Here is a 19,217-nt window from a genome sequence, read left to right as displayed (position 1 = left end):
ATGCTACGAGAGGCCAGCTGAACGGCGGTTCTTGGCAGAAACAGAGTTCGGCGGCCCCAACCCGTGACGTTTCCCACCCCCGCGAAACTCAATCCACCGCTCGGGATTGACATCAGCCCAGCTGTCACGCCACGATGCGACCCTCGCTAAACGGCTCCCCGTTTGCGGAGAGAGCTGCAGCGCAGTCCCTTCCGATGGCGCCGGGGGGCCTCGCCACGGCTCTTTCTCGTCTCTGCTGCCACTGGCTTTTGACAGCTCTCGACACCCAGGGTAGCAATGAGTGGCCAGTCGCTCTAGGGTCTAGTCATACAGTCTTGTTATAAATCCCAGCTTTGGTCCTTTCCCAATCATGCAGCGCATCGTCAATGTTGCAAGACAAAAGCCTCTTGTGTTTACGGCCGCGAGAAACCGAACCCCCCTTGTGCTCAACTTTGCGAGATACTTGGCCACGATGAAGGCCCTCGTGTACCGCGACAAGGATCGCATCGCGCTGCAGGACCGGCCGAAGCCGGAGCTCTCGTCGCCCACAGACGCCATCATCAAGATCACCAAGACCACGATATGCGGCACGGACCTGCACATCCTCAAGGGGGACGTCGCGACGTGCAAGCCGGGGACGATTCTGGGGCACGAGGGCGAGGGCATCGTCGGCGAGGTCGGGTCCGCGGTGACGCGCTTCAAGCCCGGCGACCGGGTGCTCATCTCGTGCATCTCGAGCTGCGCCAAGTGCGAGTACTGCCGCCGCGGCATGTACAGCCACTGCACGTCGGGCGGCTGGATCCTCGGCAACACCATCGACGGCACGCAGGCCGAGTACACGCGCGTCCCGCACGCCGACTCGAGCCTGCACGCCATCCCCGGCGCGGTGGACATGGGCGCCATGGTGATGCTGAGCGACATCTTCCCGACGGCGCTGGAGTGCGGCGTCCAGAACGGCAAGGTCTGCCCCGGCTCGACGGTCGCCATTGTGGGCTCCGGGCCGGTCGGCCTGGCGGCCTTGTTGACGGCGCAGATGTACTCGCCGGCGACCATTGCCGTCCTCGACAAGGACCCGAAGCGGCTCGAGGTGGCCAAGAAGCTCGGCGCCACCGAGACCATCAACAACAGCAGTGAGGACGCCGCCCTGGCCAAGGTCAATGAGATTACCGGCGGCAAGGGATTCGACACCGTCATCGAGGCCGTGGGCGTGCCCGCAACGTTTGAGCTGTGCCAGAAGATGCTTGCCCCCGGCGGCGTCCTGGCCAACGTGGGCGTCCACGGCGTTCCCGTCAAGCTCCACCTGGACCAGCTGTGGGCGAAGAATATTGGTGAGAATTCGCACTTCACGGGACGGCATTTCGGATTACTGACAGGGCGGCTCGAAATTAGCCATCACCACGAGACTGGTAGACGCTGGGGTGACGCCCATGCTGATAAACCAGGTCGCGGCCGGGAAGCTGCGGCCAGTGGACCTCGTCACTCACCGTGAGTCACCGTATTCCCTTCACTGTAGCGCATTTGACGTGAAATCTCATATTTTATGCAGGCTTCAAGTTGGAGGAGGGAGAGGAGGCGTACAGGACATTCTCCCGGGCAGGAGAGACTGGAGCGCTCAAGGTCTTAATCGAGACCGGCCCCAACACTATTCACTAATGTCGGCTGTTACTCTGGTGACGCGTGCTCTTCATAAGACCGCTATGCATGTACGTAGTCTAATACGCCGGTATGTTCAAGTTGTGTGGCTCTGCAATTTGCAGTATAAAACTCGGGGTCTTGTGCTGCGATTCCTCGTGACCAGGGGGGTGGTTTGTTGCCCGAATTGCTCTTGCCGTCATCCTTGGACGCCAAGCTATCCTCGCCGTGAACTTTCACCCCTGTGTGTTTCGGACGCCGAGAGACATAGCAGCTGGAAGATGAGCAGTGCACGTTGAGCGTTTCTCAACGCAGGCGACTTGATGTGGCCACAGTCAGGATGGTTACGAGTGAATCAACCTCCTCGATAAAGCGCCGAAGAGGTGCTTTTATTACAGTACACCTTGTTATTTTGCGTCTTGAATAATGCAAAGGTTGCGCCCCTATGACGCTCTTCAAGCCAAACGATTCCGTCTCTCGCTCACGTGCGGTGGCTCTGAGATTTGACTAGCGGGCGTGTAAGAGGTCATGCTCAGTAAGCCAAGTCCTCATCTCCTGACAAGAACAATCTACCGCGATAATGACATTGACGGCGTACCTCGTTGCATTGAGCGCAAGAACCTCGCACGAGTTGGCGTCGAGAAAGCGGCCGACCCGTCTGAGATACTCCGTGACGTCCACATTCGCGTCCGTCACGAGTCCCCCGAGCAGGTCCGTACGGTCGGCTTGCATTCGGTTGTGCCAGTACACCTCGAGCGCTGGCGGCCTGGGGGCAAACTCTTCGCTCGCTTCGACTTGTGCGATACGCCCCGCCGCGAGGTCGCGATAGTTGTCGACGATTGGGTACCCGCTCAGCGTCCATGATTGACGAAGCGGGGGCTGGGGTACTGCGGCGGGGGATGAGTTTGTGGCTTCTGGTTCTGTCATTTGGACGTGCAGGCGCGGCGGATGAGCCAACAGGGTGGTATCGATTGTCAATAGAGAGAGTTTTCGCTCGAGCTAAATGGAGACCTCTCGGAGAGAAGGATGGGTTGAGGCAAGCTGATGAGGTCGCATGCTACAATCATTGATGCTTTGCAGTAGCTCGTTGAACTGGTATATATGGAAACACTGGCACTGCCATGTCCCGATCCCCGCCTTTAAATCTTGTGTTGGCTTAACGTAGGACAGCAGTACAAAGTAAAGTCTTCTGCAGGAAATAGCACTGCGTCGATTCAGGACCAACAAACCCCTCATGTCGACATGGCCCCCCTACAGAACTGACCGAAATCTCAAATCCTACATTCCAGAGTGTCAACTCAATGGTGGCGCAGGGATCGGCCGGCTTTATATGGAAGAGGCGCGGCGCGACATCCTCGTTGCATGTGACCTGCAGCAATAGTCACTCTTCAAGCGCTGCTCGGCTCGCGGGCTGGGTTGCGACCTTGCCGCCGCTAAAGCTGCAGGTTCTCGCACGGGGGCCGAGCAGGGGAGCTAAGAGAGGGAACAAGCCGGCAAGACAGCAAAGCGAGAACGTGGGACGAATCGGGCGCGGGCGACAATTGAGCCAGGCCTGGTATCTGTGCAAAGTTGAAGACGTTGAGTTTTACCAGGAACTGGGCCTTGTCCGGATAACCCGAAAGTCCGTCTCAATGAAGTCATCGCCGTCGCTGAAAAGGCGTCAGCTCATGTTCGTCGGCGACTCGGCGTAGGTTTCTTCGACGGCACGCATTAGTATGTCGGCCCGCTGGGTTTCCATGCGGGGTCAGTAACACTTTCAGAAGCAGCTCAATATACAAGTCCGTAACTTGAGGTCGAATAGTCGTGACAATCTTCTCAAGTAATGCGGAAGCAATTGGAACCCCGCGAACGATCCCTTTGACGACGCCTCGGCGCGTCCTCAAACATGAACAACCCCGTCGTTAGCCGCCGACATGCAACCTCGGCCTTAAGCGCCGATCCAAGCATCCCCGGCATCAATCATGCCCGGAATGGGAAACACGGCTGAGAAGTAACCCTACCTCTGCACTAATGCCTCAGTCATCAGGCCCGAGAAAGGGGCTGTATGTCACAGAGAGTAGCAAACGTCTCGACAAGTTCACTTTGTACCGCATTTCTCATTTTGCACCAGCGTGAGACTTTGTCCCGCCGGGACTCGCCAACTTGAGCATCATCAGGCGCTCAGCAACAAGACACGCAGTAGCGTGATCATTGCACTTCGACTCTTGCTCTCACATGAACCTCCGCGTGTGCGATATCGGTACTTTTGAAGCCCCAAATTGGGCGAACGCTCAACATCGGGGCAATCCCAAGCGAGGACCAAATGCAACCGGACTCATCGACATGGAACACCGCGCTTGGCATAAACACTCTTTGCCAACTGCTGGTACAGCCAATTCATGCCGAACAGGTTGCTACATTCACGTACCCTGTGGAAAACGGCTTGACTTTCCATGAGGGACAGACGATCAATGTCAGCTGGACGTCAACGCTGGACAAGGCCAGCCTGACGCTCTTCTGCGTCGACCGCACCAAAGCTGAGGGGCCAACCTTCATAGGTCCGTTGCCACGCATCACTGCGTAACTGGACATATGCTGATCTTGCCTTGTGCGCGACCCATACAGTAAACTCAGTCGACAACGTCAAGCCAATTGGCAGCACACTGGTATACGTCGACTTCAACGTATCGTCCGACTATTGCTGGTTCAATATATATGAGACCGGTCAAAGAGGCAATGGCGTCAACAGTGTCACGTTCCTGCTGTCAGCCGAGGACCGCAGCGAGACGACATTGGGCGTGTCAGGGGTTCCAACGACGAGCTATGCTGCCTCTGGCGTTCCGACCGGTCCAGCCAAACCCGCAAGGACGGACAAGACATCGTTGACACGAACCACATTGAATACCGTCACAGACACGCCAACACCGTCGCTGTCGTTCGTACCTTCGCCGTCTCCTTCTACCTCACCACCTTCTGAGAGCGGAATGAGCGGTGGTGCCAAAGCCGGCATCGGCATTGGTGTCGGTGTCGGTGCGTTGCTGCTCCTTGGCGGCCTAGTATACTGGCTGCTGCGACGAAAACGAGAGAGGCAGAGTCAATCGGGATCCTGGGCTGGAAGGGGGGGAGATAAAGAAGTTGTGGAAAAGGCGATTGGTGTTGCCACTATTCACGAAATCGGGGACGGTAGACAGCTCCCGCTGGAGCTTGACACGAGCACGGGGACCCTCGCCGAACTACCTGAGGACACAATCGCTGCGTCTTCAAGCAACGGGAGGGCTCGGCAACGCAGAGAGGCCGCGGCGGGGGGAGCGAATGATGTCGATGAGAAACCTAGCAGCGGGTGAATGACTACTTTTAGGGGAAATCGCTGCGCAAGTTTCGTCCGATTTGCGTCTTTCGAAATATGAAAAGCGTGCTTGTAGTACATGTAGGGATTTTGTTATTGTCGGCTGCGATCATCTCAGACATCCTTTTGTCGCACGACGCTGCAACGATGATCGCGGCTCTTGTGCCTCGTAGTGTTTCCTCCATACGCATATGTCTCCTAGATACAATAGAAGTAGCCTGGACAACAGCAAAATTCACTGTAATACCAGTATTTCTGTACTTTAGTCTTGTGTGTTATCTTAGCATGATCTAGTTTCGGATATATCCGTGCTGCCGGTCTCCCTGAATTCTGGCCAGTACTCGACATGTAGGGATGGGTAAGACTCCGGCAACTGAGCACGCCAAGACGGCTGTTTCCAGTCCACTGCCGGCAGACTGTTTTTATCAAAAGTAGCAAAGAGTCACGCTCGAGGCGTTCACTGCTCACTTCCGTTGCATGTCGCTACTTCTGATGCAGTGGCCGAGACATGGGGTAGTACAGGCTCAAGACATGACGCGGAAAGACGGCCCAGCCCTTGCCATCTCAAACATCTTGTACAATGCGTTTCCTGTGGCTAGCTGGTAGTCGAGACATTCCAAGGGCCAGATTCATCTGGCATGCGATGTTCCATGCGACGCGGCTGCCGGTAGGAGCGACTTGTGCATTGCTGATGCTGGTGTGGCCAGGCCTTTTCCGGACTGAGTTCTTGCTCCGCGGGAAGAGCCCAAGAAATATACTTGTGTGAGTGCCTCGGCGTGAGAAGCTTATTACGAATCCGGGGAGTGAGTCCAACTTGGTGGCCGGTAGAGAAGAACGCGTTGGGGAAAACAGTCTAGGTCGATTTACACACCCAGTACATCCGTATCTGCGGCCGTTCGGATCACTGCGGGAGCTAATTTTCTAGTTCCCGCCGCAAAGGTCTCGCCTGCGTGTCTCCCTCTGCGCCACGAAGCGTAACTAGGTCTTGGTGTTGTTTCAAAACTCCTGACATAGCCCAGGTCCAGCGGTACCCGTACGCCGATGCCCTTGAGCCATGCTTCACTTCATACCTTGACATCACCATTTCGAAGCCACTGAGGATGAACCTCAAGAATAATATCCGTTGCGTGTAAGTGATGGTCTGAGGCCTGGATGAGCTGCAATATGCTAACCCTTCGCCCTACGCAGCCATATTCAAGCCATGCCCTCGTGATTACCATAGTGCTAGAGTCGAACCGGTGCCTCGCAACTCGGACAGCAGATCGTTCTGGACGAAGAGTTCACCGGCCAACATGAATGCCACCCCTCCATTGCGTGTATTGCCATGAGCACGGCTGCGCGACGCCGAGCAGTCCAGACACGGAAAGGAAACAGGATCAGCCATCGACGCAATGCGCCCGGGTGTGCCCTGACTTCGACAGACACGCAGGCTGAAACACCAGTAACCAATCCGTCAGGTCGGAGGGGTGCTGAACGTAGCGGAGAACCTCTGGCATGATGGCACCCACAGTCATCCGTGGTCTCGATCGATGGCTACAAACCCGTGACCTGGTCCTTGATGACTTTCGCGAAAAGACAAGCTACTCTACCTGCAGAGACAAACAAATTGCTGCCAAACGCGTTGTTCAGGCTTCAGAAACCGGTACAGTTTCCGTCTCGCTCTGCTTCCGGGGCCAAAGAAGCTTGCCGCTGAAGACGGCTGGCTCAGCCAGCCACACTTCGCTGCCTTTCCATTCGTAGTCTCAATAAGTTTCATTTATGTAAGGATACTTTGGGGAAGTACCCATGAGAACTTTGAGGCGTCGGCGGGCCGGGTCTCTGTGTGGCGCCCTAGGGCGATCAAATGGTTGTACATGTGGCAATGCTGCAGCCTTGCTTCCGTTTCCCTTCATTGGTCTTACGAGCTTCATGAATACGGCATAGTTGGGCGTAACAGTGCTCTGAGGAAGGAGTAACAGAGCATGTGATCTGAAATACCTACTATGTACAGCTGAGGCAACTGACCGGCATGTGACCACTACATGTACCCAGAGACACGGCAGCGGTACGTCCTTAGACGCCGTGGTGGCGGTACCATGGACGCATGCGGCTTACCTGTACGTATATAACGATCATATTTACAGGGCGGCATTGGCCTCGGAATAAAGGAGGAAAAGATCACAACCGATTATCTATCCCTTGTTAGAATCTCGTCCCTTCAACTCTTGTAGAGAATCCCGAACCAGTCAGTCATGCTTTGCCAGCTCGCCAAAACCCGCCCCTTTCTGTCTAGAAGGGCCAATGCATGCCTAAGGGTGCAGTACAGCGTTGTCAAACCCGATTTGAAGCCCGACCATCTCAGCTCGGATCAATTTCCTTCGGCAGTCCCGGTACCAAAGCAGTCCAAATGGAAAACGACAGACAGCGTGCCTCTTACTCGAGACACGATGCTTGATCTTTTGTATGGCAAAACACCGCTTATCAAAGAGCATGGGTTCCTCACGCCAAGCGAGTGCGCCAAGTATGAGCGGGAGTTGAGCCGACTCGTCACTCCCTATACGCATAATACAGGGCCGACCATGCGCAAGGTGGGCATCGCCCAGGTATGTCATACGTTTTCGAGCAATTTTGTTGCCTACAAAAGCTCAACAGGCTGATTTGATGATAGTTTGAGTATCAAGCTCAATCGCAAGAGGACTTGAAAAATCGCAGCGATGGTGATGACCTTCCGAAAGCCCTTCACACGGGTGCATACAATCCGCTAACATCAATCCTAGAGCAGGTCAGGTACTTCGCCGATGCCAAGAAATGGGAGAACTTCCACCAGAAGCTTGCCGAGGAAAAGGGTCTCGACGCCTGGTATCGAGTGATCAACCGCATCGCCGCGCTCTTCCCAGACTGGGATGTACAAATCGCCTCTGAGGGCCCGGGACTCAATTACTTTTCGGGAATCTTTCGAGCCTTGAACGACTCTACCCATCTTCACTGCGACTTTTCCCCATACGATAGTCTGACAGAGGAATGGATCATCAATTCCGTTGAACACCAGGCAGTGTTCAACCTCTTTCTCGCCCCGGTCAAAGGTGGACAAACGGTAAGCAACGAACACATCATACGACTAATTGTGGTATTCAGTTACTCTGACAAGGCGCAATAGATTGTTCATGACGTACAGTGGACAAAAGATGCCCTTCGATACCGTGACCCCGAAAGTTACGGCTATCATCGCGACTTGGTCAAAGACGCGCAAAAGGCCTATTGCGAGCCAACCGTCGGGGCCCTATGCATGTTCAACTCGCAAAACATGCACGAGGTAGAGGCCGTAACTCCAGAAGAGATGCCTTCGCTTGGGATGCCGTACCGACCGAGACTATCGCTCAGCAGCTTCATGGGATTGCTGCCGAGTTCCAAGACTGGAGGAAAACCCCGCTTGATCTTCTGGTCCTGAATAACGTATATGCATTTCTTGTTGACGTCTGGTCTTAGGTTTAAGGCTTCATAATTTGGTTGTATTAATAGCTTCTAGGTATGCACGGATGTCTGCTTAACGGTCAAACTCCCCATGCCTGCCCCCCGACAACTATCACAGTTGTATCGGCGAGAAGAGGCAGATAAGCAATTGAGGAATTCTAAATCGATGCTAAATTCGTTCTGCGCAGAACTGCACCAAAGAAATATTTTCGCTTGAAACTCCAGCGAGTCTATAGTCTACATACAGGGCGGAACAAATGCGTCATGATCCTGGCGGCTTTCCAAGATTACTTGGCATCATAGTTGAGACCTGGAGACGGGCGCGAAGGCTCGCCCAGCAGGTCACTAAGCCGCGTTCTCTGCAAGCCAGTGCGGCTTGATCCCTCCGTGTCCGCCTTGACAAGCAACGTCGACGCAACCAGCCAGGCTGCCAAAATAGAACGGCCTGCCTGTGAGACCGGGCCCATAATGGGCATATTTTCCGGAATTCGTCATGATGGCGTCTGTCGTGCGTAGAATGGTGTCTTGCGTGATCATGCACCAACACGTATCCGTCATGAACTGGCATCCAAACTTCTCCAGCTCGTCGACTAATCCGGCTTGTTTGGTTAGGTGGTATACCGACCGGCCGCATGTTATTATCACGGCAACGCTATCGTCCTTCTTGCGACCTTGGCAGAGTTGAGCCAGTTTCCTCACCTCGGCAAAGGAAAAGTGCGGGTTTCCAAGGGATATGAGGCCAACTGGCTGGCCCTTTGACGTGCTGTTGAGCTCATCCCAGCTGCTTGCCAGCTCTCTCAGCCCAACTTTGACAGTTCGCACGCCTGGCTCCTGGGAAATGACCTTGCCGAGGTCTGTGGCTTCTGGTGTGACTCCCACTATGTGGAACATGGGGGCGCTTGAAACCGTTGCGAAAGCGGCACCGAATGCTTTCAGGTTGTCTTTAGAGGGGCCCAGATTTTTAAGTCCAACAACTGCAGGAATATGATCGGATGATACGGAGCCGACATGATACCCGAGGAGTGGATATAAGGAGTCGTCAATGTTATCCGCGTCTCCGAGCTCTGTGACTCGGATGATGAGTGTTGCTACCCGATTGACCTCTAGATGAGGGCCTCCTGTGGGTGCTCGGCCTGCCAGGGCGATGGCGATATCCAACAGATCAGGGTACTTTCTAGTTCTCGCCCCAAGTACACTGTTGGCGTATACGACGGCGTTGGATTCAGCCCAGGCCACCTGGTCGCCAAGTTTGGGCGCGCTGTCCAGTTGGTAAGGGGCGCAAGTAAAGGTCGGCTTCGCGCCCATGTTGGTGAAGGCGTCCGACAGCCTCGTGGCAGCACCGGCAAACGTCGGGTCAATCTTCTGGGTACGCCATCGCTTCTGGTCGATCGAGATGGAGTTGAGCGTCGTCGGGACCAGTACCTTTCCGCCCCAGTCTCGGAGTTGCTCGGCGAAAGCCAGAGACGCGGGCCCGGTGTAGATGCAGCTGTCCACATGGACTTGGGTAACGCTCATCAACTCCTGAGACTCAATCAGCTCTGCCATACGCAGAATGATCCGCATGGATGCTTGCGCAGCTCGACCATGCTGGCCGTCCAGACGCTCTTGATCAACGGCAGAAAGCTTGACCGGGCTCGCGTGAGGTTCGGCTTGGTTTGCGCCATGATCTGCTAGGTGTTGGCAGGTGATGTGCCCGAGCTCCACGCTGGAGATGCACTCGTCGTGAACAAAAATCGTGCTCCCATCCAGTTTCAGAAGATTCTTGAAATGCCCCGGCTCCAGAACCACGACCGGAATGGCCTTGTTGAATATTTCTTCTGCGACAATCACCCCCAAAGTGAGAATATCTTCTCGTCGCTGAAAGATGATCGCCCTGGGGCCTTTGTGGTTGAGGAGTAGCTCCAGCAGTACGGTTGAGCCGGAGCAAGATCCACGGCCGCCGGGGATCGCAAGGATCTTGTCTTTCAGATGTTTTCCTTTCAAGGGATGATGCTGATCAATGATCTCGCCCGTTTCGGAATGCACGCCTCCCCAAAAGCTCAGTTCTTGGTTGCTCGCGATGAGGGTGCCAGAGGCCGTGCCACGGACGCAGGCATGGCCCTGATAAACGGAGCCGCTCCTGGGGTTCCCGTGTACCAGTGTGACTGACATGATGTAAAGCCGCCCGACAACGTCGGTCTTCTGCGACTGGGACCGAACAGGCGGCGAAAAGTAGACAGGATTATGTCGGCAGAGATGATGAACGCTTCATGATTGACGGATGTTCGATGACGCTCACGAGTGTTCAGGTACAAGGTTGGAGACAGTGCCAACGGCAACATGGAACCCCCCGGGCCTGACCAGAAAAGGATGCAGCGAAAAAGTCAACCACTCCGTCGGAGCACAGACAGGCAATATTGGCTTTTCGTCCTGACTCCCGAGCTGCACAGTGGCAAACCGAGGCCCCCACATACGTGCTGAGAACGTGGCACCTCCAGTCGGGGTCTGCGGTTTCCAACGTTAGACGCCACGACACGGGTGCGCATACCGAGAGGGGCAGGCAAACCCACGCAGTGAAGCTACTTTAGCCAGGCGTAAAAGGTAGGCGAGCAAGGGCCCACGGACAAGGGAAGTGAGGCGGATTCCTTTGGGTTCCTTTTCTATGTTGTCGTCAGGCTCGACACGCACTGGTCGTCGTTGCCGGTGATGGAACTAATGTTGCCATCCATCTGAGGCGAATGCCGCTCGGGGGCCAAGGCTACTGTGTTGCACGGACGCTGTGCCGACCTCGGGGAGCGGTAACGTAATGATAATTTGACTCCTCCAGCTGGCTGACGACTACAGACAAGGTCCAACGGCAAGCCATGAAACCGATCGGAGTGTTGCCGGATGGTGTGCCGCCGTGGAGTCGGCGGGACCCAGTTTCCGCGCATTGGGAGGGTGGGGATCGATGGGTGGTGTTGCGCCGGGGACAGCGCAGGCTGGGGGGATCTCTCGGAATTTGGCCCCCGGATCATCGTCATTCAACTCTCTTGATCGTGCCGACTCCGAGGTTGCTAAACATTGAGTTGGCTGTGTCACCCTCCTAATGAGGGGCTAACCCCTCTTTCCAGGCTGTTTGGGATTGGGAATTGTTTCCGCACAAATAGAGCTGGGCAGAGAGATACGATGACGTTAATTCTTTTGACTCTATATACTTGCCTTGTAGAAGTAATGACAATCGCTGCTACAGCAGCGCCTCTGCACCATATAGGCACATTACACGACCCTTTACTTGTGGGCTCTATACAGAGTTGCGGAATCAAGAACAGTATTGTTGTTGCTCGCAACAAACTCATGAGTCAAATGCGTGCTGTTGTGGAAAGTCAAGAGACTCCAACCATAGACGGCATTGTTGGTGTCCAAGCCAAATCTGCTGTACGGCTTTCGAGGGCTTTGCAGAGAGTCGAGGCCGTCGTAATGCCCGGCGGCGCCGTTGGTGATGTACCACGGAGACTTGGGGTTGTTCAGTTCTGCCGGGTCAACAGTGCCGTTGAGGCCGAGGGGAGCCAGGCGCTCGTAGACGTGAGCGTGGCCGGATAGGTACAAGTCGACGTCGTACTCGAGGAAAAGCGGCTCAAAGATCTCATGGCACGCGGAGCAGAAGGTGCTGTCGTTGGCGTGGCTGAGGTAGAGTGGGCGATGACCCGCCACGACGATCCAAGGAGTCTTGCTTCGATCAACGGCCGTCAAGTCTGCCTTGAGCCACGTCGTCTGGGCATCCATGGTGGCGTTGACCGGATCCGCGCCAATACCTCCCGAGCCACCTGTTTCGTCCGGGCCGACGAAGCCATGGCCCAAGTCTGTCTCGGTGTCGAGCTGGATAAAGTGCACCAGCCCGTTGTCGAAGCTGTACCAGAAGTTGCCAGTGCCTCCAGAAACATCACTCGGCATGCGGAAGTGATTCTTGTAGCCGGTGAAGTTGGTCTGGCCCGGGAAGCAAATAGTGCTGTTGTACGTGATGTTGTGCGCCTTGTCGGTGGTGCCTCCGTTGTCACAGTTGGCCTCGTGGTTGCCGGGGCCGACCATGTACGGCCTCGTGGCGGTGACGGACATCATCTCATCGTAAAACTCGTTGAGAATGGACTCGTACACCTTGTAGCCCTCTTCAATGGTGGTGTTGGGCAGGAAGCCCTGGATTTCCTCCTTGAGCCAATAGTCGGCGTAGGCAATGTCGCCAGGGTGCCACAAGAACTGATACCCGGACTGGCTGCTGGTCAAGGAGTCGATGGTGTTTTTCTCCCCAGGCTTGAGCACATTGTTGGGGGACACACCGCTGCCGGCCGTCGTGCTGAGTCCCAAGCTGCCCATGGTGCCGAGGTCGACGGCGACGGCGACGGACAGCGGTGCCTTGTCGCCAGCCCGACGGCTCGTCGTGAAGCTGTATGGCTTCCTCCTGGCATCCTTGCACTTGACAGACAGCGGCGAAGGCAGGTAGTAGTAGGTGGTGCCTGGAGCCAGACCACTGATGAGCACGTGGTTGCTATAGGTTGTCGATGTCGGGTAGGTAACAGACACGTCGGACGAAGCGGTGTTGTTGAGGTTGTCTTCTGAGAGGCCCCAGTGCACCTTGGGATGCTTGACGTGCTGGAGAGTGTTCCAGCTAACCGTCATGCCATCGTCGCCATGGTACGCGAGGCGAATTTGCGCCGTCGTTGAGGTATGCTCCAAGGCAGCAGCGATGGGCACGACTGCCGCGAGGATCTTGACGAGGACCTTCATGATGGGAAAAGCGAGGTGTAGTGTTGTCTGGGCCTAAACGTCACGAATCACGGCGCACTCTTCCTCCGCCCAGGTAGCATCGGCGCCCCTGCTGCATTATATGCAACCCGTCTTCTCAAGTTTTCTGGATAATACTGCAAACTGGGGACGCATCGTACAGCACGCCGCGACGGCAAAGAGCCCTGCCGAGAACGGGGTTCCTGCATCTTGCAGTTGATCTCCGGTCCCCAATTTCGCTAGCGCCCGCCCACCTTGTCGCCCATGTGGTGCGTCAACGTTGTGAGATTGGCTGTCTCAGGGATGGCATGCAGATGTTGCTTGCCGGTTTTCCGAACTCTCAGTCCAAGAACGAAGTGAACTTATCCACAGAGCCTTCACGCAATCTACCGGGCAAAGGATTCGACGCCGATGGCGAAACGTGCTATCAATGAACTAAACAGGTCCAGCCATGCGGCGACTAGCGTGGTGACCTGTTTATGAAGCTGCCGCGCAACGTGTTTCGAGCAACGCCATTGAGCAACGTGCATCTCATTTACAGGGCTTGTGCCGTTTCGCGCAGTGCTGCGGCAGGTCGCGCCGACTTCAGCAACATAAAAGTCCTTGACTACTCCGTACACCCAGTGACATTCTAGCCGCCAATTCCTGCGATGCGTAGCATAATTGACAAGGCGACAAGCTTTTGTCGTGGGTGGACGCGTAGCTATCTACGTGTACCTCGCATCTCCCATTTAATGATTGCTTGCGCACACTAGGTTGATTGTGAGCTTCTTCGCCAGCGGCCGTTGTACTAGGCGGAATATCATCACTGCCTACCAGGCAGCTATCACTGTGACCAATGACCCGGTTTGGAAGCCTCAAAACACGTGCAATGGTTCGTAAGCAGCCGCCAGAGTGCAATACAGCTTTGCTGCTCGCAAAAAGCACTGCTACCTTGACACAATCAACCCTATTTATTGCATGTGACTTGGACACGTTCCCGCCTAGGTGCGCTTTCCCACCACTTCTTGCCTGGAATACTTCGCCCGCCTGCTAGCCTCTTTTTTTTTCTTCGGAGCAACAGCCCTTGACTCAACGAGCCATCCGGTTCTTCAGCAGCGTTGGCAGCGATGTGGAGCTGGCATGGCGGCGCTTCGCCGCGCAACAAAGACACCCGAAAAGATGCGATCGACAGATTGCGGGCGAGTCTGGGTTTTCTGCGGGAGCGAGAGCGGCACTTGCAGAGCCAAGTAGATTTCGAGCAGGGCCTGGCCCGGAAGCACGCCAGAAAGAACGAGAACTGTATACACCCCGATGGCGAACGCAGGGTTCAAATGGGAGGGGGCCGACGCTGACGTAGCTGATAGTCGTCATGGCTGCCTTGTGGCGCAAGAAGAAGCACGAAGCCGCCTTGGAAGAGACGATTGCGAATATCAGACAACTGGAAGAGCAAATCAAGTCGATAGACTCAGGCGCGGCATCGCTGCCCATAGAGCCAGCAGGCTCGGAGACTCCGCCGGCGTGTGAAACTCGCTGCACTACGGAGAGGCAGGCAGTCTTGGGCACAGATACGTTGGTGGAGTCCATATGTAGAGCAACCCCGTGGCTAGACGAGGACATGGACGAGGCAATGGAGCAGTTGAAGCAGGAGATTGAGCGATTGAAGCGGGAGGAGCAAGTCTCAATATTATGGTCCAAGGGGACTCCGTCGTCGGAATACTAGACTGGGAGACGGCAGGGTGGTTCCCGGCATATTGGGAGTACACCTGTGCGAAGTACGTCAACCCGCAGAATCCATTCTGGGCAGATCCGGTCGGTCGATTCGTAACGCCCATGCCGCACGAGCTGAAGATGGAAACCATCAGACGCAAATATTTCGGTGATCTCTGACCAATCATTTGATACCCATTGCGCTCAAAGAAAAGCTACGAAGCCAAGGATCTGGCGCGTGCCTTGTCCTGGCCATCAGCCGCGGCGATATCAGGCACTTCATGTTGCACATGCTCACTTCGTCTCCCGAGTTGCTCTGGTCGGCGGAAGACGATAACATCATCGGAGTGGCCGAGGCACATGAAACAACAGGCGCTGCTGCACCGTACGTTCTTATAGCCCGACAGCGCTTGCAAGACCGGTCGACTGTCTCGTGCTTTCAACCCACAACGGAGGGGCCCTCGGTACGTATCCGGTCCATCAGCCCCCGCCAGCGCCGCAACCCCGTCCCGGAAGTGGCCCCACTTCGCCGGCTGGAGTCTGGACTCCGGGCCTCATCAGCCATGATCCATCAATCATCAATTGCCCACCCCGTGGGCTGACAGGCGGCCACCCCCACAGCTCCGAGCAAGCCCCCCCCAAGTCACCAGCTGGTGCCGCGATCCCGTCGCCACGGGGTCTCCTTTTGGTGGGGTCGTACGACCTGGCCTGGCAATCCGCGCGCGTCAGAGGAAGCGGCTGTTTCTCCCCTCCGAGCAGCCGCGCGCACAGAATGCTGGCGCCGCCACCACCAGCCAGGCGGCGCACAGCCGCGACCAACAAGACGAACGATGAGGCATGCCGCCAGACCACTTTGCTGAGCCGTGGCGTCGGCGTAGTAGCAGGAAGCTTTTGGGAGCATCGTGGGGCCGCCCGCACCTGGCAGCTGTGGCAGCCGTAGCACGAGCAGCTTTGCTTGCTTGCTTGCGTCGTCGTCCACACGAACGTGGCAGCCCGCTTCTTTTCCCTTTGTTATAAACAGCTCGCTGGACGGGCTGGCTTGCGCGGCAGTCCAGACCGTCCTTCGTCGTTGCAACCTGCCATGTGCGCAGCTCCCGGACGAGCGGTGGATTGACGACATGCTCAACAGTCCGATGCACCATCTAATGAGCTACATGAGCTGCTGACACCCTAGCTGGCGTGTAGCGAACCACCGCCAGCATGTCCTCGCCCGAGATGAACTCGACCAGCTCGACCGCCGCGACCTCCAATTCTCCGGCGAGCATCTGGGTCCCCGTCCTCATCATAGGCTGCTCCATAATATTCCTCGCCGTGTTTGTCTACATCTCCCAGTAAGCCGTATCCCGCTGCGGGTCTTGGGACGCCCCCCCTGTTGCGTTGCGTGCGTGTGCGTCTGTTTGTGTATGTGCGGTGTACGAAGTGTGTGTGTAGTGGTAGTTCATGATGGGATGTGAATTATCGCTGACCATTTTCTTGTCTAAATCAACACAGCCGCTTCGTGATTTGCACCACTGCGCGTGGACGGCGCTTCACGCGAGACCTGGAGAACGCAGACGAGCTGAGCATCGTCAAGCGATTGAACAAGGCGGCGTGCAGCCAGCTCTACAGCGCGTGGAAGGCGACCTGCGCTGCTGCCGACGAGACGGCGCCGAGACAAGAGTGCGAGGCCACGGACTGGTGAGTTCCTTCATGCTGCCAAAGACTTCCGAGCACGGTCATGCTGAAAATTGTGTCGTTATCTAGCGCCATCTGCTTGGAGACGCTGCAGGACGCAGACGTCGTGAGGGTGCTGCCGTGCAAGCACGTGTTTCACTCGGAGTGTCTGTTGACGTGGGCCGTGGCGAGGCATGACAGCTGTCCTCTTTGTTAGGCACGTTTCTACGGAAAGGCGAAGTAATAGCCCCTGTGTTTGACGAGTGTACGCAAGCGTCGCCGAGGCGATGATGCTTCTCTATCTACGGGGGACATGAGGCAGGTTCCCTGAGCGCTCCACTGGAGGTGCTGTGTGATTCAGTTGTGCAAGCAAAGCAATTAACTACCCCTAACCAGACCGTAGAGGCACATTGATCTCCCCGTGAATTCGCTTCCTGTTCTGACCAAACTGCGCCTTGTGTGACTCCTGTGTTATTGATACATTAAACATCCCTTTGCACGTTACAGAGTGTCTGCCCTCTGCATTGCCTCATTCCTGGACTCGAGTCGTCGACACTTCCTGCAGCTCTAGAGCCATTCTATCAGGGGCGATGATGATCCGTCAGAGTTCGATGAGGTCGACGGGCTCAGAGTGACCTAGATGACGTGAGTCGGAATCGGAGGAAGGGGGCTGCAGACTGAGGCCAGCAGGCTCGGAATAGGCCGGGCCAAGCTCGGCCTTGGCCTGCGGCGACTTCGGTAAGACCGTGTCGCGAACGCGCCAGTCCTTCCGGGTGCGTACCTTGTCCGTGTTATCCGTGGGCGAGCCGCTGCGTCCGCGCGTCTCCCTGCCTCTGCGCTTGTGCGCCAGGCGGCCCTGGAACGCGACGCCCTCAGGGACCGGAGGAGTGCCGGGGGCCACGTTGGTAGCCGACGAGACGGTCGAGACAGAGCCCACCTTTGGGGGGATGGCGGGGATGGCGTTCATCTTCTCGTCGGCGGCAGTCATCATCAGCTCCATCATCTTGCGGCCAAGGTAGGCGGGGTACTCGAGGCCGTCGCGGCCGACGACCACGGGGCGGCCCTCGTTGAGCGGGTTGAACAGTCCGCCGAAGCGTTCGAAGTCGGTCTCGGTCTTAGTGATCCATTCGATGCGGAAGGGGTCCGTCACCGCCGGGAGGTTGACGTTGGCCATCCAGTCGGGCATGGGGATGGACGCGTCGGGGGCGCTGGTCATGCGGGCCTAAGGAAGCAGCGTCATTAGCTAAACTGTTGCAACGAGGGGGGAGAAGCATGTGCTGGACATGTCAAGTTGGCACTCACCACGCCCTGGAAGCCATGCGACTTGTTGATCGAAAAGAAGAGCACCACGCTCTCGCACTCCTCAAACGCCTCGGTAAAGGCCGGGCCATTCTTGGCCTGCGTCATCCACAAGCCCTAGACATCATCACGTCAGTAAACTCGTTCTCGTCCAGCATCCCCACGCGTTGAGTTTCGAAACAGGCACACTTACGTCTCGCTGAGACATGTACACGTTGGACGTGTTGAAGCACTTGACCAGGAAAAAGCGCGTGACTTTGCCACGCGTCAGGTTGCGCGACCCCCTCTGCTGCACATGGGAGTGAAGCAACACACCTTTGAGGAGATCAGGAGAAGTACGGCGCGCCGAGTGGCCGGCGGCGACGGCGACGACAGCTCCGGACGGCGAGCCCGGGGCGGCGGTGGAGGCCGCAGGGGCGTTGGCAAACGAGCCCTCAGAGAAGGACGCAGTCTCGCAGCTGGGCATCATGAAGTTGGGAGTAGCCATGCTGCTGGCACCGATGACACGGCCCTCCAGGGCGGACTCAGGCGCGGGGGTGTACGTAGGGCCGGCGACGGGACCCGAGACTCCAGGCCCGGCGGTGCCGTGGAGCTCCTGGAGGAGCTTCTCGCGTTCTTCCTCCACGGCGCGGAGCTTCTTCATGCCTTCGACGACGCGCTCGCGGTGGGCGAGGTCGAAGTAGTGGGTGTGCTCGAGCCAGAGCTTGAGGTCAGTGTCGCCCTGGAGAAGCTCGAGCAGTACGGCGTCCATTTCGAGGCGGCTCATGCCGGACACGCCGCTGCCGCCATCACCGTGGCCCGGGTTTTCGACGTCGGCAGCCATCTCCATCTCTCCGCGAAGGACAGACATCATGAGCTTGCCCTTGTCGGAGGTGTTGGTGTCGCTGTTGTTGTTCATAGCTTTTGTCTTGTATCCTTGCGCTGCTGGGCCACGCTGATCAGCAGCTTTTTCTCCGTCTAAGATGCGGGACGGTTATTTTGCGTGCAAACGAAAACGCGTCTTCCGACAGAACTCGAGATGCCTGCACACCTAGTCGGAAGTTTGGAGAGGGTTTGGTTCGATCCAGCCGTGACGTGGATCGAGCCTTGCGTAGAGACGAATGTGATCCAGCCGAGATCGTGAATCGAAAGCGTGCGTGGAGAGAAGAGAAGAGAGGTGGCGCGTGTGTGCGAGGCTTTGATGTGCAGAGCAAACAAGGCCAGGTGCTTGTGCGACGCGGGAGGGAGGTTTTGACACGAAGGCTGCGCGGCTCTGGAGATGAGAGAAGCTTCGAGTTCACGAGTGCGCGCAGCTGTGGGCGTGTGTGAGTGATGTAGTCTGAACACGCACACGCCTGGGGTAGGCTCGGCTATTTATCTGAACAGTTCGCTGAGCCGAGATCAGTCACTGGGGGTGGCGGGATGTCAGTTGCGCAACAGCACACGGCGTTCAGGCCCGCCCACTTGACTGGCG

General features: G+C 56.6%; 6 protein-coding genes across 6 annotated transcripts; 3 read left to right on the top strand and 3 right to left on the bottom strand.

Annotated features, from left to right (window-relative positions):
* Positions 1–349: 349 nt before the first annotated feature.
* Positions 350–1,632, top strand: PLICBS_007738 (uncharacterized protein; the record flags this gene model as incomplete). Its single annotated transcript, XM_018321206.2, has 3 exons — positions 350–1,307; positions 1,369–1,464; positions 1,526–1,632. The coding sequence occupies 3 exons, from the start codon at positions 350–352 to the stop codon at positions 1,630–1,632; spliced, it is 1,161 nt and encodes a 386-aa protein (XP_018181103.2).
* A 5,862-nt stretch (positions 1,633–7,494) lies between these two features.
* Positions 7,495–8,363, top strand: PLICBS_007737 (uncharacterized protein; the record flags this gene model as incomplete). Its single annotated transcript, XM_018321203.2, has 4 exons — positions 7,495–7,518; positions 7,584–7,632; positions 7,693–8,009; positions 8,073–8,363. 4 exons carry the CDS (start codon positions 7,495–7,497, stop codon positions 8,361–8,363), a joined length of 681 nt encoding a protein of 226 aa, XP_018181100.2.
* Positions 8,364–8,731: 368 nt separating this feature from the next.
* On the bottom strand, positions 8,732–10,537 carry PLICBS_007736 (uncharacterized protein; the record flags this gene model as incomplete). The annotated part of the gene is made up of 1 exon (XM_018321202.2): positions 8,732–10,537. One exon carries the CDS (start codon positions 10,535–10,537, stop codon positions 8,732–8,734), a length of 1,806 nt encoding a protein of 601 aa, XP_018181099.2.
* A 1,098-nt stretch (positions 10,538–11,635) lies between these two features.
* On the bottom strand, positions 11,636–13,126 carry PLICBS_007735 (uncharacterized protein; the record flags this gene model as incomplete). Its single annotated transcript, XM_018321201.2, has 1 exon — positions 11,636–13,126. One exon carries the CDS (start codon positions 13,124–13,126, stop codon positions 11,636–11,638), a length of 1,491 nt encoding a protein of 496 aa, XP_018181098.2.
* Positions 13,127–16,012: 2,886 nt separating this feature from the next.
* On the top strand, positions 16,013–16,493 carry PLICBS_007734 (uncharacterized protein; the record flags this gene model as incomplete). Its single annotated transcript, XM_065601236.1, has 2 exons — positions 16,013–16,143; positions 16,304–16,493. The coding sequence occupies 2 exons, from the start codon at positions 16,013–16,015 to the stop codon at positions 16,491–16,493; spliced, it is 321 nt and encodes a 106-aa protein (XP_065457308.1).
* A 573-nt stretch (positions 16,494–17,066) lies between these two features.
* Positions 17,067–18,662, bottom strand: PLICBS_007733 (uncharacterized protein; the record flags this gene model as incomplete). The annotated part of the gene is made up of 4 exons (XM_065601235.1): positions 17,067–17,687; positions 17,768–17,881; positions 17,958–18,019; positions 18,080–18,662. 4 exons carry the CDS (start codon positions 18,660–18,662, stop codon positions 17,067–17,069), a joined length of 1,380 nt encoding a protein of 459 aa, XP_065457307.1.
* Positions 18,663–19,217: the final 555 nt, after the last annotated feature.

This window comes from Purpureocillium lilacinum (genome assembly GCF_023168085.1).
Source record: "Purpureocillium lilacinum CBS 284.36 DNA, scaffold_5, whole genome shotgun sequence".
NCBI classification, from domain to species: domain Eukaryota; kingdom Fungi; phylum Ascomycota; class Sordariomycetes; order Hypocreales; family Ophiocordycipitaceae; genus Purpureocillium; species Purpureocillium lilacinum.
This window is presented reverse-complemented; position numbering and strand designations above follow the sequence as displayed.